The sequence below is a fragment of the Canis aureus genome, chromosome 15 (assembly GCF_053574225.1).
Source record: "Canis aureus isolate CA01 chromosome 15, VMU_Caureus_v.1.0, whole genome shotgun sequence".
Taxonomy (NCBI): Eukaryota; Metazoa; Chordata; class Mammalia; order Carnivora; family Canidae; genus Canis; species Canis aureus.
The window spans coordinates 53,576,898-53,604,142 of record NC_135625.1 but is presented as its reverse complement, the minus strand read 5'-3'; the positions used below and the strand labels follow the sequence as shown (position 1 = coordinate 53,604,142).

At 62.6% G+C, this 27,245-nt stretch overlaps 2 protein-coding genes across 7 annotated transcripts in view; one reads left to right on the top strand and one right to left on the bottom strand.

Annotated features, from left to right (window-relative positions):
- Positions 1-13,810, top strand: part of CAMK2B (calcium/calmodulin dependent protein kinase II beta) — a 77,017-nt gene extending 63,207 nt beyond the window's left edge. For 3 of the 5 annotated variants that reach the window (XM_077849919.1, XM_077849922.1, XM_077849923.1), the window contains 8 exons: positions 2,635-2,675; positions 2,766-2,837; positions 4,064-4,108; positions 5,540-5,588; positions 11,218-11,293; positions 11,415-11,509; positions 11,601-11,835; positions 12,107-13,810. In XM_077849919.1, coding sequence (XP_077706045.1) covers positions 2,635-2,675; positions 2,766-2,837; positions 4,064-4,108; positions 5,540-5,588; positions 11,218-11,293; positions 11,415-11,509; positions 11,601-11,833 — 611 coding nt within the window. In that variant the 3' untranslated portion in view covers positions 11,834-11,835; positions 12,107-13,810. The remainder of the gene's footprint in view (positions 1-2,634; positions 2,676-2,765; positions 2,838-4,063; positions 4,109-5,539; positions 5,589-11,217; positions 11,294-11,414; positions 11,510-11,600; positions 11,836-12,106) is intronic. The other 2 variants (XM_077849921.1, XM_077849920.1) reach the window with 1 other exon arrangement.
- Positions 13,811-15,526: 1,716 nt separating this feature from the next.
- Positions 15,527-24,986, bottom strand: YKT6 (YKT6 vesicular SNARE protein). 2 transcript variants are annotated; one of them, XM_077849924.1, is made up of 7 exons: positions 24,748-24,986; positions 22,693-22,775; positions 21,016-21,116; positions 19,857-19,961; positions 19,499-19,564; positions 17,521-17,622; positions 15,527-16,912 (listed from the first exon to the last, which is right to left on the bottom strand). In XM_077849924.1, exons 1-7 carry the CDS (start codon positions 24,849-24,851, stop codon positions 16,877-16,879), a joined length of 597 nt encoding a protein of 198 aa, XP_077706050.1. In that variant the 5' UTR covers positions 24,852-24,986; the 3' UTR covers positions 15,527-16,876. The 2 variants fall into 2 exon arrangements, with proteins under 2 accessions (XP_077706050.1, XP_077706051.1); XM_077849925.1 differs by lacking the exon at positions 24,748-24,986 and adding an exon at positions 24,222-24,387.
- Between the last annotated feature and the right edge of the window lie 2,259 nt (positions 24,987-27,245).

Below are 27,245 nucleotides of genomic sequence, written 5' to 3'. Positions count from 1 at the left end.
TGGGGGGGCATGGCTTGGGGACCCCTGGTGGGTGCTGCAGAGGCCTCTGCTTGTCTACCAGGGGCCTGGGGCACTTGCTGCCAAGTAGCACATCTGGCTTGAGAAAGTCTGGAGGAAGCGCCCGCCTGGTGCTTGTGACACCCAGCGTAGACGGGGCTGAGCAGGGCCCTGGAGTCAGTCCAGGACTGAGACGTGAATGTACAGGAGCCGCTTTTAGGAGGGGCCTGGCCGTGCGCCCCCTGCCCTGCGCCCAGACTCTCAGGCTCTGGTTAAAGGGAGTTCCTGAGGGGAAGTGTTTGGGATGGGCGAAGAGGATTCGTGTCTGCTGTTGGGCTTTCTGGAGCCTGGGCCCTGCTGGAGCCGTCTGTCCCCAGAGTGGTATGGCCGTCTTGAGTAGCACAGTCTGGAGAGGGGGTTTTGAGAGTCCGGGACTGAGGGGGTCTATCCCAGGGTCTCTCCGCCTCCACCCAGGGCCTGGTTCTGGGAGGAAGGCCGGGCAGGGCTGGCTGCGTCCCCTTGAGCTGCTGTGCCGGTCCTGGCCTGCAGCAGCTCTGACGCCTGCGCTGCGTGGGGCTACGGGACCCGTCCTAAACTAGGGTGTGGGGGTCAGCTTGCCTGCCTGCTCGGCTGCCATGACGCACACCTCTGGGATGGGCTGGGGCCCCTTCCCCCGGGACCCTGGAGGAGCCAGCACCCCGCTGGTTAGCCAGTGGGGACGGGGGCCCTGGGCTCCACCTGTGCGCTGGCCGTGGGGCAGTGAGCAGAGGGTTGAGGTCAGCAGGGGTCACGTTGCTCCTGCGTCTGCAGGGCTGGCCTGTCCCTCTGTGCTGAGTTCCTAGGAGGTGGGTTCTAGCTGCCACCTGGAGAGCTTTCCAGGGTCCCCGCAGAGGGAGGTGGGACATGGCCCCAGGAAGGTGGCATCTCGGGTTCCGGGATGCTCAGGGGTCAGGGCCGCCAGGGCATCACCGCATGGCCCTGATCCAGCCTCAGCGGTTTGGGAGGATGAAATGCAGAGCCAGCAGGCCCAGCGGTCAAGGAAGGAGCGGCCTGTCATCCCCTCACCGACTGGGATCCTGTGACCGGGGGTGGGGACGGGCCAGGGGGCAGGCCTCTGGTGAAACAGGGCCCTGTAGATCCTGTGGGGGAGGCCCTGAGACCTGATGTGTGGTGGGAATGCAGACTGTGCCTGGGGTTGGGGCTTGGACAGTCCCCCTGGCCGCTCTGGTCAAGCAGAGCCACCTGTGTCCTTGCACAGAGGGGAGTGGCCGGCAGGCAGTGGCCCAGAGGCCTGGGACCCGGCCTGGTCACTGTGCCAGGGACCCTGACCATGGTTCTCAAGCTGCAGCAGCATTAGGATCCCCTAGACCAAATGCCCCGCCACCCCCGGGAGGTCTGGGGTGGGTCTGGACGCTGCCGCTGCTGCTGTTGGAGGTCCCCACTCTGAGAACCACCACATCGCTCTAAGTGTGCACGTTGGTCTGATATCTCAGCCCAGAGTCGCTGGCCTCCAGGGATGACCCCCGTGGGCCCTCGGGGCAGGCAGCCCAGCTCAAGGCTGGCAGGCTGGCTGGAGCCCTTAGAGCCTGTGGCGGGGTGGGGCCAGAGCACCCCTGGACCCCTCCCCTCCGGTGTCTGCCCCCGCGGCTGCTTCTCTAACACCCCCCCACCCCGTGGGGCAGCTTGGCTGGGTGCGTGGGCGGGCAGGCGGGCGGGGGGACCAGGCCGGGCTGGGCCGTGCACCTGCACCCCTGCCTAACCACACGAATCTTGTTTTCTCTTTTTTCCTCACTCCTCACCTCTCCTTTCCTGGAAGGTAAGCTGACTTCCTTCAGTTCTGCAGCCCTACGATTACAGCTGAGCGCCGTGGAGGGCACAGATGCTGGGGGCACTGTGACAGGGGAGCAGGGTGGCGGGGGCAGGCCCGGGAGCCCAGAAGGCAGGAGCCAGGCCGGCCTGACCTCTGCGCGGTCGTGTTGGGGTGAGACGGGCCATCTGCTGGGCGGCCGACAGGTGGTACAGGCCTGGGTGGCCCTTTGAGCCTTTCCCCGCGGGAGTCATCCTGCTGAACCCACTCAGAGCGCAGGGTCCTCAGGAGTGGACAGAGGGGCCTGTGTTGGGGTCAGTGCCACCAGGCCCTTGGGTGCTGTACGCCAAGGGGCTCGGCCTGGGGCCTGGCCCTGTGGGCAGGGGGCTGTGTGTCCTGTTCGCCGAGGGAGGGGGCCACCCCCTGCCCGAGAACAGAGGAATGACAGGCATGTGGCCAGCACCCCACCTCCTCCCTGGGTAGGGGGGAGCAATCTGCCTTCTTGCCAGAGCCTGCATGCTCCCCACAAGCCACGGGGCCCAGGCAGGAGGGCAGTCTTGGTGTCCAGGTCACAGAGAATGGCCAGGGGAGGGTCCGTCCTGGGGAAGAGTGAGGTGGGCAGCCCTGAGGGGCTCCCCGGGTCTCTCCGGGATGGCCCAGCTCTGAACTGGGCACAGACTCGCTGTCCCCCCACTGACCGCAGAGGCCACCCTGCCTCAGGACCTTGGGTCACTTGGGAATCCCCAGGCCCCTGAGGTCACCTCTGGGGGGAGGCAGGTAGCAGTGGACTCCAGGCCTCTGGCTCATGTGCGTGTTTCATCCCAATGCAGCAGCCAAGAGTTTGCTCAACAAGAAGGCTGACGCGGTCAAGGTAAGTGCGCCTGGCCCGACCCTGGAGCTTGGCCCATCCCACACTCCTGTGGCTCCCCCTGCCCCTAACCTCCTCTTCCTCTCTCCACAGCCCCAGACGAATAGCACCAAAAACAGCACTGCTGCCACCAGCCCTAAGGGGACGCTCCCTCCGGCCGCCCTGGTACTGAGCCCCTCACAGCTCTGCTCCCCAGCCCTCCTGCACCCTGGCTGGGTGGTGGCCGCCGGTCAGGAGGCCTGGGGTGCTGGTGGGGTCCAGCCCCAGCCTGTCTCTGCTGGACCGCACTGGGCCCTCCAGCCGCCCCCACCCCCACCCGCCTCTCAGTTGTGGAACGAGGTCCATCCTGGGGCTGAGCTAGGGAGCCCCCCTCAGCTGCGGGGGGACAGGTCCAGCCGCCCGTCAACATGTCAGCAGTGAGAGGCCTTCAGGGGCACCACCCGGTGCTCCTCTGCCCTCATCAGGTCCACTCTGTGTCTGGGCCTGACACTCTGCAGGGGCATGGCCCAGTGGGGAGACACCTCCCAGGTGCTGCAGGGGTATGCCCTCTGGCAGGGGGTGGCCTCCGTTTCTCCCAGGAAGAATGGGTGGGGCTGGTCTTAGCTTTGGAGCCTACCCAGTGTTCTGGAGGGAGAGACAAGACCCCTGGGTGATTGTCCTGGTGATGACCCAGGGGTCATCTGCTGGCAGCTTCCCAGCAGAGTCCAGGTACCGTGGGCCCCGAAGCAGCCCGGGAGATGCACCCCTGTGGCTGTGCTGGCCTGTGGGTGCCCAGAGGGCGAGGCCAGGGCTTCTGGCCCAGGAGAGTGCAGAGGAACTGCTGGCTCTGGCCCTCTCGCCCGGGGGGTCCTGTCTAGGGGGCCCCCCCAGCTGGTGGTGCAGGGGTCCTGTGTGCCCGTGGCAGCCTGTGGAGAGCTGGCCACCCCACGAAGTTGGGGTTTGCTGGTGCTCGGGTTCTGAGGTTGTGCAGAGCTCACGCGGTGTGTCCGCTGACCCCAGGAAGGCGGGTGGGCCAAATGGCCGTATAGCACATGGGGGTGGCCTCAGCCCAGGAGGGGAGGGTCCCTCACAGCCAGCCCCGTCTCGGACCCCGTCCATCCCATATGACACCCCTACCCCCATGACATCTTCAAAATGCCCCCCACCCGCGACTGAGGGCCAGGCCGCAAAGGGAGGGGAGGGCCTCCTTCCCCACCCGCGGCCCCCATGCTGTCTGCTGCGTTCCATGGGCGCACATGCTTGCTCTCTGGCCACCCTGGGCACCCCCAGGCCTCCCCAGCCCGCTCCACCTCCTGCCATCCATGCTCGGCTGCCGTCCTTCCCTGCACCCTCCTCCTCCTCCTCCTCCTCTCACTTCCCTCTTTCCTCCTCTGTGCTTCCTTCTTCTGTAGGAGCCTCAAACCACGGTCATTCATAACCCTGTGGACGGGATCAAGGTACTGCTGCGCCTTCATCACCCCCTTGGGAGCCTGCGCTCAGGCAGGAGGCAGGCCCCCTGGCTAGGGGCAGGTCTGGGGCACTGACCCGGGGAAGCCCTTGTGCTGAGACCTGGGGGGGCAGATGTGCAGTGAGTCCTCTCAAGGTAGGACACCGCCCTACAGGTCCATGGCTGCCCCCTTGGGACAAGGCCCTCCGTACCGCCCTCGTGGGCATGGCTGTCTCCAAGTCCACGGTTGACATGGCCTCTGGGGCTGCCTGAGACCCCCCGAGGCTCGGAGCAGGATCTGCTTCTCAGGACCTTCCGTGCTGTGCGTCCAGCCCTGGCAGTGGCTGGGCCCAGCAGAGCTGGGAGCCAGGAGAGCAGGGCCGCCTCAGGGGTTCCCTGGAAAGAAGGGCCAGTGTGGGCCGGGAGGAGGAAGCAGCAGGACGCCCCTGGCCTCACCCCATTGCTCACCTCTGCCCCCGTGCTTTCCGCTGAGCAAGGCTGCGTCCTTTATTGCTGCTCCTTCACACGGCAGCGGCATCACTCCCACTGCGTCGGCATCCATGCCCCGGGGCCAGAGAAGGGGCTGGCTCTCGGGGTGGCGGGAGGGATGCTGGGCAGCCCAGCTGGGTTTCCAGGACCAGCACCCCATGCCTAGCACACCTGGGTCTGCGGTCAGACTCCCACCCAGGCCAGGGCTCCTCGGAGGGGCCCCCACACCCGGGCAGTGGGCTGGGAGCCCCCGCCTGTCAGCCAGTCCGGACGCCAGGTGCTAGGAAGGGCCTGGGCGTCCTCCTGCCTTGTAGCTGCTGATGGGTGTCCCTCAGACCCTGTGTCTGGGGTGACAGTCCCGGTGTCCCTGCAAGGGGCCTCTAGAGCCCCTTCTGGGGCTGTGGTATGAGCCCCAGGCCTACGACCATCTCTGGACCGAGCCTGGAGCAGCGTGTCTGGTCAGGACACCCTGTTAGGAAGCTCTGAGGGGCAAGCCGGTGTCCTGGGAACTCCGGGACCTGTGACCGGACCTGGAGGGCAGGAAGCCCTGAGTGGGGCGGTGAGAGCCGGCCTGGCTGCTCAGTCTAGGCCCCGGGGGCCGGTGGCCGCCTCCGGGAAGGACACGTGGGTAGCCCCCTCCTGCCCCAGGCAGGCCACGGCTCTCAGGGCCTCAGGCTGGGGGAGCCTGCCCACTTCCCGGGGCCCCAAAGAGCCCCTCTTCCTGTCTTGTTGGAGACTCCTGTGAGCATAGGGCGCCTTCCCTCCAGGTGCGTCTCGTCGGGAGGAGGGGCCACCAGAGCCCCCGGCCATCAGCCATCAGGGGTGTGAGCCTTGGGGTCAGGTGACCTCCGGGGTGTGTGAAGCTCCAGCCCCGCCCATGGGGTCACCGGGGGGCACCTGCAGGCCCCGTGGAGGCCACATGCTGACCTGCTGCCTCCCTGTGTGTCCCCAGGAGTCGTCGGACAGCACCCACACCACCATAGAGGACGAGGACACAAAAGGTAGGGCCGGAGGGCGGGTGGCCGCGGGCCGGGGGCCGGGGGGCCGGGGCTGCGCAGCGTGTGGCCGCCCTGGGCTCCCTGGGGCAACGAGCTCCTGGCCGAGGCGGCTCCGTGTCTTCTCCAGGACTCTGCCTGGCTGCCAGCTGATCCGTAGACGCCAGCGTGGGGGCCTTCCCTGGGTTCTGGGTGCTTCCACGGCCTGTGAGGGCAGGTGGGCGGCACCGTTGCGCATGCAGGGTTTCCACACCGTGAAGGCCAGCGGCTCTGCCTGCACCCCGAGGGGCACCCCCTTTTCTGCTCCCAGCCGTGTCAGCAACCCAGGGAGGGAGGTGGCGTCCCAGCCCACCCACACCAGGCCACAGGCTCCAGAGATATGCCCAGACAGTTTGGGGCACACAGCGATACCCCAGACAGGGAAGGGAGGGTAGATGTTCACGGGGTTTCCACAAGCAGACTGACACAGGCCCAGGCCGTCCTGATGCCGGGTCCCTGACTGCCTGGCCTGAGCCTGCAGCGGGGTGGGGGGTGTCGAGGGTCAACGGGGGAGAGGACCGGCCTCCCAGCCTCCTCCCGGCCCAGACCCCGGTCGCACCTTGTCTAGCCGAGACAGCAACCTCGGGGGGCAGGCCTGTTCCCCTCCCACCACGCCCCAGCCCTGCCTCCCATGTGCCCACAGTCCCTGGACCCCCTGTGAGCTGTGTGTGGGGGCTCCCCAGCCTAACCTCACTCATCCTTGTGCGTGCCCCCTCCTGTCCTCCCATTCACCCCCATCTCACCTCCACCCCCTGCCCATCAGCCCCCTGCCCGCCCTGCTCGATAGGTGGGCTCCTGTGCGGGTGGTGCGTCCTTGAAGACCCCCAGCCTTCACCTCTCTGCAGGGTGCAGATAGAGTTCGGGGTTTTCCCGGGGCCCCCTCGGCCCCACCAAGGCTGGTGGCTCCCCCCAAGGCTGGGGGCTCCTCTTGTGGCCTGTGGGGCCAGGGGCTGCTTTTTTTTTTTTTTTTTTAAAGATTTTATTTATGTATTCATGAGAGGCACAGGGAGGCAGAGACATAGACAGAGAGAGAAGCCAGGTCCCTGCTGGGAGCCCGATGCGGGACCCCAGGGTCACAACCTGAGCTGAAGGCAGAGGCTCAACCGCTCAACCGCTGAGCCCCCCAGGCGCCCCGGGGGCTTTTTGCTGCTAAGACTGGCCCCAGGGCGGGAGACAGCTCTGTGCTCTGTCTGCCCCAGCCCCCATAGGCCCTGACATCTTGAGTTCCGTGGGGAGGGGCTCGGGGGCTCCCTGCCGGCTCCGCACATAGCTGCCCGGGGCCTGGCACTGACTGCGCAGGGCACTCCCAGCCTCTGCCCTCCCCAGCGCCCTCCCTGCACTGCACTGCCGTCCACCACCCCAGGCCTCTCCCCCAGAGGCTCCCCCGGGCCTGGGGCTGCCTTCCTGACCACCTGACCTTCCCGGTACAGCACCCAACAGGGCCCCAGGGAGGCATAGACGAGGTGCTCCTCCAGAAGCCTCTCCCCACCACAGGCTTGCGGGCTGAGACGGACAAGGCCTGGCCTTCCTGCCTGGCTGGGTTCTCCTCGGGGGTTCTGCACACACTGAGCTGCTTCTGTCCTCTTGGGGGGCACCCTCTGCCCATAGCAGCTGCTCTCCACCCAGGCGGACCATGCACCTGCCTGGACATTCTTGGAGCCTCCTCCTCTGTCCCTATGTCCCCCCGTGTCCCCCATATGCCCCAGTGTCCACTCACATCCTTCTCTGTCCCCCATGTCCACCTTCACCCTCTCTGTCCCCCAGGCCCCCCATGTCCCCCTCCCCATGTGCTCCCTTGCCCTCTACTCTCTGTCTTGGCTCATCACCCCATAGCTTTTCTGTTCTCTGTGCCCCCTGCCCACCCCTGTTCATATGCAGGCTGCTCTGCCCCAGCCCCCAGGGTCCCTGACACCCTGAATGCAGTGAGGAGGGGTCAGCCCCCCCCCCGCCCCCATGCCTGTCTCCAGCTCTCCCAGGCCCCCCACCCACCCTGTGCATGTGGCACCTTGACTGGCTCCCAGCTGCTCCTTGGGGGCTCGCGGGAGTGCCGAGCCTCCTGGCCATGGTGCGCTACCCCTCACTCTGGGGAGAGGCCAGCTTGGGGGTGCCCAGAGGGGGCCACAGGACGGTGTCGTTGGGCCTCAGGAAACCAGCTTGTGGCTGAAGGCGGGCGCCTGGAAATATGCTCGTGTGCGTGCAGGAAAGACTCAGAAACAGGGAGAAGCAGCCTGTGACCTGTGGGCCCGAGTGACGCAGACACTGGGTTGCAGGGGCACCGGGGCTGGGGGGCAAGGGGCCCCGCCCCAAGCAGGGAGGGAGGAGCTAGCCGCTCCAGCCCGTCTGCCGACTGCCACCAGGATCACTTACAGGGATGGGTGACACCCTAGGGCTGCAGCCTCCCCCACCTGCCGGGAGGCACCGGCCAGGGAGGTGCCCTCCGATGAGAGGCTGTGGAACAGGGGCTGGGCATGGCCGGGGAGTGGCTGGGTGAGTGCGGGCCTGGGGGTCGAGGGTCAGGGCAGGGAGGAGGGGGAGCAAAGCACGGCAGCGGGGTAGGGGCGCACAGGGGCAAGGCAAGAGGGAATGGGGTGGCCTCTGGACAGCAGTGGCCCCCCAGGAGCGCTCAGTGCTTGGCCAGGAGCTTGGGTGCCGTTCACAGAGGCAGGTGGGGAGGAGGAGGGGGCAGGGCTGGGGCAGGTGCACGGGAGAGCCTGGGGGCTCGGCACCATCCACGTTCCCCTCTCCCCAACCCCTCTTGGCCCTGGTTTAACAGATGAGGAAGCAGAGGCTGGGATACACGGAGAGGTGCCCCCAGGGGGCCCTCCCAGCATGAGACACCCCCTTCCCCCCCCCCCCCCCCCCGGCCCAGGGCTGTGAACTGCCCTTGGAGTCTGCACTGTAGGCCAGGTTGGGGGCTCTGAGCACCCCCGGGCTGACCCTGGGGGTCCACCTGGAACTAAATTATGGAGGTGGGGGCCGCAGAAAAGGGCCCTGAGCAGGACTGAAGGGAGGCGTGGGGGGGGGGCCTGGAGCAGCAGGTAGGGCAGGCTGGGGGTGTGAGGGCCTCTGGAGAGCACAGTCCTTGTTCTGGCATGTGCACCCCTAAGTCTCCAGCACCGTGGCTCCTTTGGGTGCTGGGGCGGCCACAGGCGAAGGACGGGGGTGGAGTCCACCCCCGAGCTGTCTGGGTTGGGACCTGACTCCCAGGGTTGCAGCAGTGGGTACCCCCACCTCCACCTCGGGCTGGGGCTCTCCCAGCACTGAGGCACAGGCTGCAGAGGGCCGTCTGGGGCGGGTTGGGGTCACGCGCCTGCCAACTGTCCTCATGTGTAAATGGGGTCGTTGCCCACTGGCCCAAGCCACGTTTCCCATAATCAGGGATTACACCCAATCCAGGCTGATCCTGCGCAGCTGCCCGCTTGGGGTGGCTGGGGACTCCCAGTGCCCCCACAGCTGCCAAGGGTTTTGGATTAGGGCCAGCCTGGGGTCACCATTTGGCAGCAGCCTGGCTTCCCTGCCTGCCGGCTTGTCCCAAGAGAGGGAGGGAAGAGGCTGGGGTCCAGGTCCGGAACCCCTCCCGAGCCAGACCCTTGCCCATACGACAAGGCTGGGGCCGCGGAGCCGCCTGCTGGGGGGTCACAGCTCCCAACCTCTCCTCCCAGGGAGCCCCTCACCCCGCATACCCCCAGGGGAGGCAGGGCTGCCACGCCAGGCGGAAGGGGGTCTGGGCAGCAGCCCCCCTGCAGCCTCCCCTGGCCTGTCTGTGGGATGGGTGCGGTGTTTCCCAAGCTCCAGGGCCTGCTGTGCTGTGACCCTGACCCTCTCCTCCTGTTTATACCCCCATCTTGTGCTACAACGTGTTTGAAAATGTTCAACACAACTTCATTAAGTGGCAGATCAGGTTAACTTGCCATAGGAGGGGGGTGCCCGGGACACAGGACAGAGGCCACGGCGTCCGTTCCAGTCGCAGCGCTATTGGCCGAAGGCTCCTGTGGGTGCTGATGTGAACAGGGGGGGCCAGCGAGTGTCGGGTGTCGGACATGCAGGCGCCGTCCACCCTCACACGGGTGGGGCCGCCTGGCTCAGGGGTCGCTGGGGAAAAGCTGGATGGCAAAGGGAGGTCACCTCCACTAAGGTGACAGGGACCTTAGAAATGCCCAGGGAGAGGGCGCGGGGGGGTGGTGGGGGAAGGCTGCCAGAAGCCACAGAGACGATGCAGAGGGAGGGGGCCTGCCTGGGGTCCCAGGACCAAGAGCGGAAGGCAGTGTGTGTAGGGACCGCCCTGCGGGTGGATATGGGTGGCCGCGAGGCAGCTGCAGCCTGCAGGGCCGACCAGACAGCTGGGGCCCGGGCTCTGCATGGAAGCCCACAGCCTGGGCCCCAACCCAGGTCCAGACACAGAGCCCAGTGAGAAATGGAAATGGGGCCTCAGCACAAGGGCAGTTGGGTCCCAAGAGGGTGGTTTCTGAGACAGGAGAAACTCGCAGGTGGGTGCACACACAGATCCCCACATGTGAACACGCACATGTGTGCACACATGCCCTGCCCCCCCGTGACAGTGGCACACACTCGGGCACCCAAGCCCTCAGGTTGGAGCTCCTGCTGCCTGAACAGTCCAGAACGTCTTCGAGGGGGGCCTCTGTGGGAGGGGGCACCCATGGCAGGGCTGTGGGCAACCCCTCGAGCGCCTGCGGTCGGTGCTCCGGATGTGAGCACACGCCTCAGCTCATGCATGTGCTGTTCAGCCACGGGGGCATGTGTGGTGACCTGGAGAGCACCCGTGGGAGGAGCTCCGGGGACCCTTCAGGGCCTGAGGCTCGCCTTTGCCATGCTTCTCTGTGGGTGCACACGTGATAGGTTGTGTGTGTGCACTTGCGGGTGCACGTGCGTGGAAGCAGTTGAGGGCCTACCGAGGACAGGCCTTCTCTGAGGAGGAGGTGCGAAGGAGACTTAGGGGAACGCGAGCATACGCAGCGTTATCTGCAGGGCCTGTTTCTTTAGAGAAGTCTCAGCGACCCAGAAAGTTGTCTGGCGTTGGGTCCGCAGGGTGCAGGGCTGTGTTGTTCTCACACAAGTCGTTAAAGAGACCACGGCCAGCACCCCGGGGCCAGGCCTGTCCAGGTGCAGAGGCTGGGTGGGCAGAGACCGAGCCCTGGGGTGCAGCGTGTACGGTGGGCGCGTGGCTGCGAACAGGTACAGGCGGCAGGTGTGCAGCCAGCCGTCAGTCCGTGGGCTCCCCGGGCCCCTCGGCCCCACCGCCGGTCCCCCGTACGTGTTCCTCAACAGATGGTGGATTCGGGAAGGGTTCTGCACCGAGTCTGGATGGGCAGGAGCCAGCCAGGAGGGCGGGTCCCAGGGCTGCAGCTGGAGGGAAAGGGGCCACACAGGGTGGCTGGTGCAGGCTCTGTGTCCCCTCTCTGCGTGTTGTGTCTGTCACATGGGCGCAGTGTATGTCAGACAGGACCGGGTGGACTTGCACACGAGGGGAGGGTGATGTGAGCTGGCCGACGAGGTGCCGGGCCCCTGGGGAAGAGAGGCAGGTGGGGGCAGGGTGGCTCGGGCAGGCCTGTCACCGGGCGGCCGTGTCCCCCTGCAGCGCGGAAGCAGGAAGTCATCAAGATCACGGAGCAGCTCATCGAGGCCGTCAACAACGGGGACTTCGAGGCCTACGCGTGAGCCGGGCATCTGGGCTGGGCCCCGGGTGGCCTCGGGGGAGACCTGGGGGGCTTCCCTGTGGGGGGACGGAGGGTCGGGAGGCGGCGGGGCCTCTCCTCACCGGGGTCTGCCCCCCAGGAAAATCTGTGACCCAGGCCTGACCTCGTTCGAGCCTGAAGCTCTGGGCAATCTGGTCGAAGGGATGGACTTCCACAGATTCTACTTCGAGAACCGTGAGTGGGGGCACCGCCGGCAAGCCCCGGGCAAGGGGTGGCAGGCCTCAGGGGCGCCCCAGCCCAGCCCCTGCCTCTGCCCTGCCTGCAGTGCTCGCCAAGAACAGCAAGCCCATCCACACGACCATCCTGAACCCCCACGTGCACGTCATCGGGGAGGACGCGGCGTGCATCGCCTACATCCGCCTCACGCAGTACATTGACGGGCAGGGCCGGCCCCGCACCAGCCAGTCCGAGGAGACCCGCGTGTGGCACCGCCGTGATGGCAAGTGGCAGAATGTGCACTTCCACTGCTCAGGCGCGCCCGTGGCCCCGCTGCAGTGAAGGTGGGTGCGGGATGGGGCCTGCCGGGCGCAGGGGGTGGGGGGGTAGGCCGCCCAGGACGCACGCAGGCAGCACCCCACCCTGTCCTCCCCCTCCTCCCTGGGACTCGTGAGAGCTGGTCCCTCTCCCCATCTCTTGCGAGCTGACCCCCATCTCCCTGGGGGGGGTGTGCAAGCTGACCCCCATCTTCCTGGGAGCGCATGTGAGCTGGCCCCCCTCCCCATCTCCCTGGGGGGTGCGTGTGAGCTGACCCCCATCCTCCCTCCCTTTCAGAGCTGTGGCCGGCTTGGCGGGACGGACTCGTGTTGGGAGCCCCGCCGTCCGCGGCCCGCCCGTCGCATGTTTGTGTCTCTGCCTCGTTCCCCCCCTGGTGCCTGTGTCTGCAGAAAACAAAGACCGGACGTGATCTCTTTTTCACAACAAGATGACAACACCACAAAAAAAATTGATGTTGGATGAAACGGGAGGAAAAAAAAAAAAAAACAAAGGAAAAAGCTGTAAAAATCACTGGCATTTGTGGGGCTTTGAACCGACGGGCACTCCCCACCCACGCTCCACGTGTCTGTCCGCTCCTGGCCCCTTGGGGACCGGTGGGGCAGTGATCTTGTCCCCAGGGGCCGGGCCGAGGAACGCTGTTTGTTAGGTGGCACCCCCCCAGGCGTCTGCATTCCCCCTCCCCCCCCCACCCGCCGTGCATGGCTGCTGTCAGGAGTGTCGGCCACCTGGGGCCATGGGGACCTGAGCGCGGCTGTTCCCCTCCCTCCTCCTCACGCCCCCAGCATGGATGAGCAGCACGGAGGCTAGCTGGCTCCGGGGGGGCCCGGTGCACCATCCGAGAAGCCCCCGTGGGCCCAGGGCTCCCCCTCTGGTCCCTTTAGGGCCGGGGAGGTACAGACCTTACCCGGGCAGGAGACTGGCCAAGAGGACACTGTTGGCTGGGCTGCAGCCCCGGCAGGAGGGGAACCCTTGGGATGGCCTCCCTCCTGTTGGGGTGCCTCCCTTCTGCCCACCTCCCCGCCAGCCGGTGCAGCCACAGAGGGGCTCTGGGCTTGGTCAGGACGCAGGCAGGGGAGAGGGGGCAGAAGTGGGTGAGTGGATCCCTGTGCTGCCAGGCCGGGGTTTGCTGACAGTGCTCTTGGAGTCTAGGCTGGAGCAGAGGGAGGGAGGGCTGCCCCAGGCCTGAGGCGCAGGGCGCGGCTGACCGGGACCCTGGGATGAGGAGAAGACAGGCTGGGCCCATCCCGAGGTCCCCCGGGTGCTGGTGGGCACCATGGTGAGGCTCAGGGACGGCCCCGTGGTCGGAGGGCAGCAGAGAGCACCCGGTCAGCCGGCCAAGCAGGGTGGTTGCGGGGTGGGATCACGGAGGTGTGGGTCCCTGCTGCCCCAACACCTGCCCTTTAATTCACATTTTCAACAAGGATTTTCTTTATCTTCCCCCACAAATCAAGGCAAGGGAGGGGCACAGAGTGGGGAACGGGACGCAGGATGCTGGTCTCCCAGGGGACTGTCCATCAGCAGACACTCAGAATGGACACTCACCTGCCCGTCCACGGCTGTGCTCAGGACAGCTGTCCCCACCCATGGACACAGGGTAAACATCCGCAGGGCTCACCGTGGACAGCGTGTGGCCCAGCCACCCTCCCCTCCGGGGGACCCCTCCCCGTCCCCTCACCTGTTGTCTCCACGGAGCTGCCTGTCTCGGGTAATTTGGGGATTTTTTTCTGGGGGATAGTTCTTTTGCATGACCCCTCTCGAGCAAGCCACACCTGCTCCTCTAGCTAGATGTCCAAGGTGTGGTGGCGCCGGCCGGCCCGCTCTGTGGAGGGCCGGCTGCCCGCAGTGCTGGCCGGCAACCTCCCCTTCTCTCTTTTTGCTGAGTTCCATTGTCTTTTCTTTCTGAGCCTTGTAAGTGTAAAAAAATCATTATTTTGTTCTGTCTCTGGAAACTGCAAATAAAAGAAAAACAGGACAAATGGCTTCACGTGCAGCTGGGGGCTTGATGCCAGGGCCCTGCCGAGCTCCAGCCCCCCACCCGGCCGCTCCCCCACCGTCCGGGGCCCCCTGCCACGGTGGCCACAGCACCACCCACTGCCCCACCCCACCTCTGTGGCCCTGGATGCTGGAACCAGAGCCCCCTGTGAGCCCTGAACCCCCACCTCTTCCGCAGCCTCCCTGGATGAGGCCAGAGGGCAGTTCTGTGTGGGAAGAGCACAGGACCCAACCCTGACTGTCTCTCCACTCATCCATCCCTCACGCGTGTCACTCACCCTGTGGCCATGGGCTGGGTTGGGTGGGTGGCACCCAGGCCAGGGTGGACAGCTATGTCCCGCGAGGACAGTAGTGGCCTCTAGGAGGCAGAGATGGCGGGGCTAAGACAGCGGGGGCTGGGAGGGGTTCCCCAAGGAGGACCCAACCACCTGGAGGGCACCTGGAGCCGAGATCTGGGAACAGATGGACACCAGGGACAGAGGGGAGCGAGGGCCTTCCTTCCTCTCCCCGGACACTGCCCCACCCTCGCCCACCCCATCATCCATGCCCAAGGCCTGTCAGGAGGAACACATCACCTGTTGCCCACTGTACCCCTGCAGCATGCGGACACTAAGCCACCTGGGGCCTCCCTCAGGAATGCTGGCCGCCCTTGGCCTGTGCCAGCTGCATCAGCACCAAGTACATGGCTGAAGGACTGCACGGCCTTGTGACCACATGGCCTGACCTGAGGCTGTCTGACCAGCCAGTTGCCCACACTCAGGCCCAGCCTGGCGAGGGCTGTGGTAGCTGGCCTGTGCGCTGCTGGCCCTTCCCAAGGCCATGGACCAGGCAGCCTGCCCTTCTCGCTGGATCCCCAGGCCCTGCCAATGCTGGTCTGTACCTCACGTGCTTCCCTGGGACAGAGATGTGGGCTTCAGAACCATCCTAGGTACGACACTCATGTCCAGTTGATTCCTGCTAAGACGGGTGGCCCAGGGGTCACTAGGACAGGAGGCCCTGGACCAGCTTCTTGGTCCTGGCAGGTGCTCAGGAGGGCGGGCTGTGCCAGGGAGCACACAGGGGACCCAAGCGTGGGGCGAAGATCTAGGACACGGCAGTCGAGCGTGCATAGTATCTAGGGCTCCACTCTCCTATCAGCTGTAACCCGAGGCAGCTTTCCAGGCCAGACCTCCCTGTGGGCACTCCCTGCAGCCCCGCCCCCAGGATCCCGAGCCCTGAGGTGTGCTGTGGGACCGGAGCGCAGGGTGGGTGGGGAACCCAGCCAGGTCAGCGAGATAGCCTTTGGTCACTTCGCTGGCACCTGCAGTGAGCGAAGCTCCCTGGGCCTCAGGAGACCCCATACCTCAGCAGGTCCTCCCGCCAGAGATCCCAGGCTGCCTCACATCCAGGCACACCAACGAGGCTGAAAACAGGGCCCAGAGGCAGCAGTGAAACAGGCAGAAAGGTCTCCAGACCCTCTGATCATCAGCCCCCGGGGTCATTCTCTAAAGTGGAAGCAGATGGAAGACTCTCCAGTCTGCATGGCTGGCCCCCATGTCCCAAAGGGTTTCCATACGTGCGGCCTGGGCTGCGAGGCAGCTCCCCAGGCTGCCTCCCCTGGACGGGCACTGCCCCAGGAGGCCCTGCACCCCACAGGCGCACTCAGGGAGGCACAGGCTTCCCGGGGTAAAGGGGCCCCTGAGGCTCAAACAAAACAAAGGACAATTTTGGAATCTCAAAAGACAACTTTATCCAGAGAAGAACTTTTCGAACAGAACAGTTAGGTGGCAGTTATTAAAATACACTCTTTGCCCAGTACTTCCAAATGAGACACCATCAACTGGGGAAACGCTGGCTGGGGCCTGAGCCAGCCCCACAGGTCCGCACCTCCACCCCCAGCTGCTCCGCAGAGACCTCCCAAGTTGGAGTCGTCACAGCCCCCCAGCACGGGGGAGCAGGCTGGGTCTGTACATTCCGGGGGGTCCCTTGGGCAGGCTGTTTTAGGGGCCAGCACAGTGCCCAGGGTGAAAGGCCAGCCAGCAGGTAAACCTGTAGGGTGGGGGTCCTCAGAAGCCGCGAAGGTCCCACTTTCTGGTCTAAGGTATTCAAGGCCTGGCCCTCTCTGAGGGCAGCAGGACCTCCTGGGTAGGCCAAGAACCAGCATGCTCACGGAAGGACCTCCCAGGATGGGACCATATGCTAGCACCCCAGCAGGGGCTTCTGTGGGTACCAGGTCCCAAGGGCCTGTCATGAGCTCACGTCCTCAGGACGCACTGCAGAAACGTGGCAGTGCAGTCTGAGGGAGTGGGCAGGTCTCGGGGCCGGGGCTGGGACTGGCGCTGCTGGGGGGCTCTCAGCAGTGCTCCTGTGGGGGCCAGACCGGGCATGGGGCACTGGGAGTTCTAGGGATGGCTGGCATCTGGTCTTGCTAAGGCACGCAGGCCCCGGGCGGCCGCTAAGACAATCCTGTTGCCAGCGATGAGTGAACATAGGTCAAGAGAGATGGACACAGTACTGTGACCCGGAGGTCAAAGCCGAGCTGCACGTCTGGGCCGACGCCCCCCACTCCACACCCCTCAGGCATCTCTGTGCAGCCTGCAGGTGGGTGCCCTTAGCAGGGGCCAGGGGAGCATCAGCATCCGTGCAGCCTGTCTCCCCCGGCCCTGCCATCAGGGCTCAGCTGGGCTTAATGCAGGGTTAATAGTCAGTGCACGAACACAAGTGCAAGGTGGACGGAGACCCGAGGCTGGCTCCGACCTCCCTGGGGACCTCGCACAGCTCGGGGGCCCACGGGTCTTCCCAGGGGTCAGAAATGAGCCCTTCAGCATCGGTGTGAGTCACTCAGAGTTTATGGTTTCATCTGGCCGGAGAATACAGCTTTGGGACCCTCGAACAACCTTTCCAGAGATCGGCAGACATGTGAATGTGAATGTTTTCCCCCAGCCCGCCCCCGGCCCTCAGGTCCTGCCAGGAGCCCCACAGTGAAAGCAAGATCTGTCCCCATGAGGGTCTTCCCACGCCGGCTCTGCTGCAAACGGCCAGGGCATCGGACACAGGGGCCTCCGCGGGCTGCTGTCACATGATGGCACAGCACGAGTTCTGTTTCCGGGCCTAGACAGAGACAATCTGGAGCTGGAGAGGCGGAGGCGGCTGGCAAGACCACTGCGGCACCCATGGCGGGGGAGGGGGAGGAGGCAGGGGCTGCGGCCTGGGCTGGGAATGCTGGGAGCAGCCCAGGCGGCCAGGAGTCTAACGGCCGGGAGTCTAACGTGGCGCCAGCCTGTTCCCCAGGGCGACCCAACCCCATGCCTGGAGGTCATACTGAGGATGTCTTCCCTCTCTCACTCTGGGTTCACAGATGCCCCCTAATCCCACTGGCCATTGCCCTCCCAGGCTCACAGGAATGCCAAGGCGTGTGAACAGCCCTGCCACTGCCCACTCCAGCCAACCACTCTGTCAGAGGGAAACAAGAGGCGGAAGGGCCTCTCTGGGAAGACTGGAGGCCTCCTGAGCAGGCAGCAGGAATGGGGCGAAGCCCTGGGCATAGGAGAGCAGCCCGGAGCAGGGCGGAATGAATTCTGCCCACCGCAGCTTCCACAGTGCCCAAGGGACCCTCCACTACTGCTGGATCTGGGCCACCCCCTCTGCTCTCCCCACACGTCACTGAACGTCCTGAGAGCTCCCCCAGGGCATAGCTCCCGCGGACAGCCAGCACTCACTGTCTTATAGAAGGCTTTAGACTGTGTTCCCAGCACTTCGGATTTGGACACCAGGTCATCTAGCTTCTCCCCTCGCTCCAGCAAAGACTCCATGGTGTTGTGCTGGACAAAGGCATAAAGAAAGAACACTCTGTTGGTCATGAAGCAAGTGGCCACGAGCCCTGCAGCTCGTGGAAAAGCGCTTCTCCTTTGGGCTCTTCCCCCACGCAAACTTCAGGGGCGTCCCAGGTGGAACAGGACCCTGTGACCGTCCTGGGGAACTGCCATCACCATCAGATTCACACAATGCTATAGGAGAGGTCGCTTACACCCACATTTACACACATGTACACCTACTGCGCCCCACACCCTGCAGGGGCCCGTGTTCCAAGGTCAGCATTCAGGGAGCGCCCGCACCCACAGGCCTGTCCTTGGGGTGAAGGGATGAGGCACTCCCAGCAGCCCTAAGTCCTGATGCCATCGGGAAGTGGCTGGCTCGCTTCCAGCATGGATGGCCATTGCTGGAGCAGCCACAAGGCCCTCAGAGGCCTCACTGGAGCAGGTATCTAGGTACATAAACATGACCTGACCCAGAACGAGGAAATAAGTGAACGCGTCCTTTCTACACAGAGCTCAACAACTCAGGTTCCCAGCACAAGCAACCGAGGGTAAGACGTGACTGGGAAGAAAGGCAGCACAACCAGTAATCCCATTTCTGCAGGCACACTGAGCCAGGGAGGACGATACCCCCAACACGCGCAGTCAGAGAGGAATGACACAGCGGACACCCCGCAGCTCTGCACAGCCCAGGGGTTCCCATAGCCACGGCTCCTCGAGAACACGCAGAGAAGCCCATGCAAAGACCTGGAGACACCCAAAGACTCTCACAGCTCATTCTCAGTCCTAAGTCCCAAAACTACATCATTAGAGCTCGATGCCTGCAGCCCTCCCACCAGTTTCTATGTAATGTGCTTCCTGGTGCCACCCAGGCTGGCATCCGACCCTGGGACACAGTGCTGAGCATGAGGACCAAGCCTGAGTCAGCAGGAGTTTCACGTCGAGCAGGGTTTTTCCGGGCACCTTTGTGGAGCTATCTACCCACTTAAGGTTCATTAGCTGCTGGGCACTGGCATCCCACACATCCACCATCGCACCAGGAACAGGGTGGGTAGGGACAAGCTCTTGGTCCTGAGGGCTCATATGCCTGGCAGTCAGGGAGTCATGGGTGCTGGCTAAGACCATGCAGGGGCGTCCAGGAGGCCTGTTCCTGGGGCACTTGCACGGGAGCCAGGCAGGAAAGGAAGAGGCCACGAGACCCTGAGGCTGTGCCAGGGAGTGTGCACTGGACCCCACAGCTTTCCTGAGGGCTACTGATGGACGGTAAGCAGAAGAGCCACAGAGGGGTGGCTACGGTGCAGACACACTGGGCAAATGTGAAAAGAGGGCTCCAAGTGAAAGGGGGGTGGGGGGAGAAAGGAAGTGGGGGGGAGGGAGAGAGGTGGGGGAGGGGAGGGACGGAAGCTAAAGCAGCAGCTACAGACCAGCAGAGTGCTCAGGTACGACAGGGGGCTCCCACTCTCCTCAGGCCTGAGGACCCTAGGTCTGTGTTTAGTGAGTAGGGGCGGCTTCTCCCGCCCCCACAGCCCACACCCTGTGAGGGAGGCAGCAGGAATGGCAGGGAAGCAGAGCCACGGATCAGAAACCATCACGACTGGTAACCGCCCAGAACAGGGAGAGATCAGGGGCCACAACAAGGTCTCGGCTGAGGCCCTTGGGCAACAGGTGTTGAACTCAGATGGGTGCAAGCAGCACAGACCTGGAGGCGTCTAGGTGGTCTGGCTCTGAGGCCTCGGACACTCAGGAAGAGGTGGGCACCACCCCTCTCAGCCTAGCGCTGGCATGAGGGCTCCCCCAAGCCCAGACTGTGTGCCCAGTGGCTGGCTGAGATTTCCACCCCCACTCCTGGCTCTAGGATGCGCTCGCCCCTGCTCCTGCTCACCAGAATGATTTTGGTCTCGTCCAGCTCAGCCTGCACTTTAGTCATGGGGTCAGCTTCTCGGGGGTTCTAGGAAAGAGCCAAAAGTAACATCAGGAAGAGAGTGACCACCTGGAGACAAAGCTCAAACCAAACAAACCGGACATGTGGCCACGTTCACAGACCACAGGCTGCTCAAACACACGGCAGAGAAGGGAAAGCCCATCACGGAGCTCGGTTCCAGGTCTTACGTGCATCCCTGCATGTTTCACAGCGACACCGACACTAAGGCTGCCAGGAAGTTCCCCCACAGCCATGACCTCCAGGGCTGCTGGCTTTGCTGTACCACACAGCCTCTCCTGGAGGCTTCTGTACACCCTACCTGGTATCGACTCAGGTGGCCATCTAGGGCGGTGTAGTGGATGCTGGCAGGGGACCCGATAGGCCACTCTATCCTGTCCACCTGCTTGGAGAATTCGTCTAGAACCTGCAGGACAAAGGGACACATCAGTATCCGCGAGACCTGAAGAACACCTTGCTCAAGAGAGGCAGTCAGGGCCATGGGTGGAGGGAAGAGGAGGATGGCTCATGGCCAGGGGCAAATCTAAGTTCAAGTATTTAAAATCTATGGAAATTGGGACACCTGGATGGCTCAGCAGTTGAGCATCTGCCTTTGGCTCAGGCCCTGATCCTGGGATCCAGGACTGAGTCCCACATTGGGCTCCTTGTGGGGAGCCTGCTTCTCCTTCAGCCTATGTTCTCTGTGACTCTCTCTCTCTCTCTCTCTCTCTCTCATGAATAAATAAAATCTTTAAAAAAATAAAAATAAAAAATAAAATCTCTGGAAATTAAGCACCAAGTATATCTAAACTGAAATGAACCTTGTCTGGAAAATAAAAGTATCAAAATTTTAAGCTACATATTTCCGCTTTTATTAGGTCACATGATTCTAGAAAAGAAAGTACTGGCCCTCTCATTTCCCAGAACAATTCTTCAAAAATGGAGCAAGATTTTTTGGATTTAAGCAACCAGCAGATTTCATGTGCTTATGGGTGTCAGTGCTTGGGGGCAGCAGGGGCCAGCATCCTCGAGGGGTTTATGACAAGCACCCCTCAAAGAACTGAAGAGCATGGAGGCACTAAGCCCCGTGCTGGTGCTGGTGCCGGCCCCATGTGGGGGACAGGAACACCCGGGGTGTGCAGGGATGACCTGACGGAGGGTGGTCGCCACAAGACAGAGCACAGCGTTGGCTGTGGCTCGGAGGGCAGAAGCAGAACAGTGGCCAGAGCAGCAGCCAGGGCTGAAAGTGCAGCCACAGGTGACCCGAGGGCCTGTCCCAGACACAAGCAGGATGAGGGGCAGAAATCAGAGCCAGTGAAGGAAATGGGGAAGGGATCCCAGACCGTCTCCTGGTTTAGGGCAAGAAAAAAACTGAAAATAGGTTGATTTTAGACACACTAATACACTACTCCCTCCCTTATACCTCGCGCTCTGCCCACACCTGTCCATCCAAGGCCCGCTTGGCCACAGCGCAAACTCACCTTCTCCAGCAAGGTAAAGGCCACCCGGGATGGATATTCGCTGTCAGCAATGACCACTCCTGCCAGACTGTCGTTTCGCACATAGACGTGGCACAGGTATTCTAAGGAGAGGATAGACACGCGGAAGGGGAAGTGAGAGTTTTGGCCATTTCACTCTGATCATCAAAGTGTCACAATGCTGAGCTCTTGCCCTGTGGGTCAGCGAGACTCACACAGGACAGCACAGGAGGGAGTGCTGCCACCAGCACGGCCCAACAACCGCTTCAGACAAGTCAATGCCCAGACACCCTGTGTGCAAAGCCAGGGTGTAAAGGAGCCCCAGGGGTGCAGGAAACCTCCCAGGGGATGCAATTCCAGGCACATTTCCCAGTTAGATCCTGGAGCCCCAGCAAGGCTCAGCTCTGTCTAGGGGGTTGCACCTCTGATGCTCTGGCCTGTTCTCGAGCCAAGGAGACCCCAGACGAGTACAAAATGAGAGTGGCCTGGCCTCGCATCAGGAAATCGGGACATCAGGTTTCCTTCTTACAGCAATCCTGGCCCGTCCCCTGCTGTGGTGGGCTGGGGAGGTGAGGGAGGGAGAGAACAAGGAAAAAGAGAGGAGAGAAGGTCCATCTGCAAACAAATGTTCTCCAGCATTGCTGTGTGAAAGTCACTGAGTTATCTAAAGGCAGAGAGTGTATGAGTGCTTCTGAAAAACAGTCACCATTCCTGCTATGAATTTTTGTCCCTTTCAAAATAATCCAGACAGGATACAGCTAATCGTTCCCTCATGGAAAAAAGAACCTAAGGATTACACCTAACAAATAAGAACCTTCTTGTTCGGACAACACTCACGCAGAAGAGCCTGATGCTAAAGCTGGAGAAACGGGGAGATGGAGAGACCGCGAGCTCATGTCAGACTAGGGCAGCGATGGACAAAAGCAGGGCCACCGCCGCCCTCTGGACTCTGTCTACGATCCCAAGCAAGCAAGGCTCAAGCGTGCAGCCCAAGCACACACACTCCCCACAACCAGAGAAGCTGGCTCAGAGCCGCAGACACGGCCAGATCTGCCAGCATTCACAGTCCAATGTCACCTCTGGGGTGTGGGCAGGACAGGGAAGCTGTGTAGGGGACCCCAACCGGGGCCTGACGGGCATCTGCATAGACACACTGCCTCCAGGGCCCATGCAGGCTATACCAGGGAGCTTGCCATGAGCTGTCTGTGAGCCACAGCTGTCTTTCTTGACCTGTCCGTGTCACACAGGCTTCGCACGGGAAACCTGAATCATGAAAACGTGAACATATCGGTCAAGAAGAAAACAGAGTTTTTTGATTCCTGGTGAAAAACCTGCGGAGCCCAGGATGCAGTGTTACGTCAGCAGGGCTGGCTGGGAATCCTTGTTTGTGATGCGTACAACCCTGGAGGGAAAGCAAATTCAGGAAGGCCACTCCCTGCTGCACAAGAGCCAGACCCCAATCTGAAGAGAGTCTAAGCTTTGGGGTAGAAGCTTAATCAGGCCGCTGAAACATCAGCACCAGGCAAGGAAGCATGCGTGACCAGAACAGAGAGAACGCAGAGGCAACAAGCCAGCAGAGTGGGGTCCTGGCAGTCGTGGGCGGGGCAGTGTGTACATGGAGAGCCACAGGTGTCCGGGCAGACGGGGGCTGCATGTGCACGAGGCGGCAGGTCCTCTTACCTTGTTCTTTGACAGAAGCTCTGCTGCCTTTCGCTGAGCGCTCCACAATCAGCTGACTCGTGAAGGTCATGAACTCCTGAACACTAAAAACATAACACATATTACCTATTCCTGTCACCCTGTCCCCAGCACAATGGAAGGTGACCTCTGAGCATAGACACCAAGGGGCCACTGCTTCTTGGGCTCATTCCTTTCCCTCTCAACCTTAGTGACAAATGACAGACACTGTTTTGTTACAGATCCTCACGGCCATTCAAACTACACCTGCTCACTACCTCGTTCACCAGGGCAACACACTTCCAGACCCGCGGGGACTTCCTACAGGCTTGACTCAAGAGAACACTGAGGGCAGAGCAGGATTTAGGAAGCAGGAGCAGCAGAGCTGGCCTGTGCACGCCACACGCTGCCACGTGACCCATGTCCACCGAGAACACAGCTACAGCACAGAACATGCATGGCCTGGGGCGTGCTGTCTCATCCAGGGCGTCTGGAAGGGAGACGCTTGGCCAAGAAGGAAGTGATTTGTACAAAGGCCAAGAGGGAAGAGGGCACTCATGGGTGCAACAGAGAGATGAGGCTAGAACGGGACAGTCACAGGTGATGGCAGTGGAGCCCAAGGAACAGGGGCTAACATGACTCTCTGAGGGTCCCTCTGACCAGTGTACGAGGGGCCACACAGAAGAGGGAGGACCTCTGGCCACAGACCCATGACCTCCAATCCCGGTACTGACTGCCCCGTGCCTCCCCCACAGCCGCGTACGGTCTGTGCGTACCACAGTCCGCACCATACCTGGTGCTCAGTACCGAGGGTGTAGTGTGATCACAATCATCCCATAGGGAACAAGGCTCCAAACAAGGAAGTCTTTGCAATAAAACCAGGCAGAGACACAGCCCGACTCCACGTAGACACGGGAGGACTTACATTCATCGTGAGAGTCAGCGCGAGAAAAGCAGGGGACCCGTGTGAAGGTTTTGTAGCTCGAGGTGGGCAGAGGGGTAGCTCGAGGCCAGAGGTCGCGGGGCCACCACCTGCAGCTCTATGAGGTGCGCTGGGGAGGGCTCCAGCGCACCGTGTTGTGTGAATCCTCAAACACACAGGGTACCCTACGCCAGAGAGGCAGAAGTCCCACCCTGGAACCTCTGAGCACCCTGGGTGCACACGGCCAGGTGGGCAGCAGCCGTCCCACCGCAGAAGAGCAGGGAGCGGGACACGGGGCAGAGGCTGTGCTAGGAACCAAAGCATCAAGACGTCGCACCCGGAATGACCCAAAAGCAGCAGAACGTTTCCACGCGGCCGCCACGGAACTGTTCTAGGTCCCGCCTGCACAAGGCTCCCGAGCGACCAGCAGCAGTGGACGCGGCGCCAGACGGCGGCGGCCCGGGGCCCGGCTCGCACTACACGGGCCTTCTGCTCCTGGCCCTTCCACGGCTCCGGACTCGCTCCTTCTTGCAGTCACGGTGGCCAGGAAGCCCTACACACCCCAGCTTCTCTCCAGACCCTCCGCGCACACCCTCCGGCGCCATCAAACCTCAACCAGGAGAAAGCATGGCATTTGGGTTCGAGCGCTGGCCGGCTGCACGTCATTCCTGCGGCCTCGGTGACTGCATCACAGCTGATGCCGGTCCCCCAGGGCGACAGGCGCTGCCTCCAGGGCGGCCACACGAGGCTGCGGAGCTACCGTCGCTACAGAAGGCCGCCTACGGCTCACCGCGGCGGGACGGAACCGGCCGCTCCTCAAAGTCCCCTTGAAACGTCACCACGACGGCAACTGACAAAACGTGTTCCCCCACGGCGGGAACCTTTCCCCCGTGGGCGCAGGCGTCCCCGCAGGTGCGTCTACACACCGAGCAGGAACCCCCCCCCCCCGCCCTCCTCCGCAGCGCCCAGCGCCCTCGAGCCCCCGCCCCAGGCCCCGCCCCCCAGGGGCCCCAGACCCCCAGGCCCCGCCCCAAGCCCCCTGACCCCTAGGCCCCGCCCCAAGCCCCCAGACTCCCAGGCCCCGCCCCCGGCCCCGCCCCCCGCCCCAGTCGCGGCCTCGCCCCCGGCCCGCTCACCTGGACCTCTGGAAGAAGCTGAAGGAGGACACGTCGTACGCGGCTTTGAGCAGCACCGCCTTGGGTTCGCCTTTGTACAGGACGCTGAGGCTGTACAGTTTCATGGCGCCGCGCCCTCGGGCCACGGGCCCGGCTCGCAGGCAGCAGCGCGGCCGCCGCCCCCGGGGACCACCGCAGGCTGCTGACGGGTCGGACGCCGGCTTCCCCTACTGGCTCGGGGTCCACTTCCGGTTCCGGCCTGGGGCCGCCGCCCGAGCCCCACGGAGGGTTTTCGTGCCCCGGATGCAGAGAGGACCGGCCGGAAACACGCAGGCGGTGGGGGCGGGGGCGGGGATGAGGGCAGAGGCAGCGCAGCGCATGCGCATAAGCCGGCCCCGCCCCTCTGGTCTGTCCAAGGCTCCGTCCTCTCCCTCCTGCTGCATCCCGGGTCCTCCCAGGCCTCCCCCTTCCCTCCTCCCTCCTGGGGTGTCCCGTCCACTGCAGGACTTCCCCCTCCCTCCTGCTGTATCCCATCCCCTCCCACGTGTCCCCCGCGTCCTGAGCCCTCTGGGGACTCCCCCCTCCCACTTCGGGTGTCCTGAGTCCTCCCGTTTTCAAGCTCTCCCTCCCTCCCAGACTGTCCTGAGCCCTCCCGGGCAGCTTCGGGGAACACACCCGGAGCAGCACCCACACGCTCAGAAAGGAGCTTTGATTGAGTGGGGGGAGTGACTGCCTTCCTGTGTTTTGTAAATCAAATCTCCTTTAACGCAAAGCGCAGGAAATTCTTCTGGAGGCTCCTGCAGCATGTGAAGCTGTATTTTAGTCCTCGCCAGCTCATCCTCCTGTAGGAGCAGCCCCTGTCTGCACAGGACCCCTCAGCACGAGCCTGCGGGGTCGGGGCTCCCTGGGCCTGCCCACCAGCTGTCTAGGCACTGACGAAAGAGGCAAAGTGCTGACTTCAACGGTAGCAGAGACACATCGCCTCCAAGGGCAGAACATCCGCCCCTCACTTGGGGAGCAGCTTGGCTGGTGGACGGGGACTCAGAAGGCCTCCTTTGCCTTGAGAGGTTGAAATAATGCTTTGCCGATGGGTGGGGATGAAGGAGGCACAGTTGCATAAGAACTGCATCTTGCCTGTTTCTTGCTTATTAAATGGTAGGATGTAATCTGCCCCCACGGGACACATAAAGGACCTTAGTCTTTGGCAGTTGGCACTAAGCTGACACGTTCGCTATGCTAGAATCAGCCAGAGCTGAGACGATGGGAAGAGCCAACAGCATCAGTCTACACCTAATCAGGGTTTCTCAGCTTTAGCACTATTAATAGTTTGGTTGGATACTGCGGGCTTGTCCCAACAGTTGGGAGCCGTCCCAGGCACTGTAGGCAGCATCTCAGGCCTCATACCCAAGTAGCACCCCATGCCATCTGGGAACCAAGAGTGTCTGCAGACGTTTGCAAAGGTGCCCTGGGGAGCAATGGTTTATAGAAAAATGTCTGTATGTCTAAAGGAGGGGTCCTGGCACCTGCCCCCTCACTCAGCACCTCCCTCACCAGCCCCCTTCCCTGGGTATTTTCAAGTGCAGAGTGTGAAGAGGGCTCTTCCGCATGCCCCTGTTTGGGTGTGAAACATCAAGAACAGACACCGGCCAAGGCCAGACCTGTGACCCATGATAGGGCCATAGCATCAGGCGAGGCAGGAGCCCGTGATGCTGTGCTAACACCATTGTCCTATAGGGGGCGGGTGAGCCCACTGCTGATGGAAATCCCTGGAGCCCCTTTTCCTTTGCCACTGAAAGTTCTTCAAAGGGACCAGGAGGACAGTTCTTGCTTGGAATCGATTTAAGTGTATTCACAAGTCACATACTAGTGGATGTCTTACAGTTGGTCGTATACCAAGCACTTTCCACGTGCTTGGTATTCATTCAGCGCCTCACAGAACAGAGAGGTTTCATCATCACCTTACAGACACAGAAACGGATTCAGATCAAGGAAATTGGTAGAATGGCGAGACACATGTCAACACCACACCTGGCACCACCCAGCTCCCCTCCCAGAGGCTCTCTGCCCTCCTCTCTGGCCCAGCCCTGCCTCCACCGCTCCAGCTATGTGGGTACAAACTCCCCAATCTCAGCATCCAGCTTCCATTCCACCACTTGACTTGGATTCAGTCCCAGCATGACCAGAAGCCCCCAAAGCATAAAGGTGAACAAAGCACTAACCTCTCTGTCTCTCTTTTTTCATCTGTAAAGCTGGAGATATAACCCTTTCCATCGATGTGATGCTGGGAATGGTAAGACACTATATTCCAAAGTCTAGTCTTGGTAGATGCTTAACAAGTAAAAACCATGATGATTCCTGTATTGTTATCATTTACGACAAAAAAGAAGAGATGGTCATGGGTTAAAGGCATCCTGCATCCTGCTGGGAGCAGAAATCTGACACGCTGAAACCTGAGTGAGTTCTACAGAGTGGGGAATACTATTGTATCTTATCATTTCCTGATTTTGATCCTTGTGCTG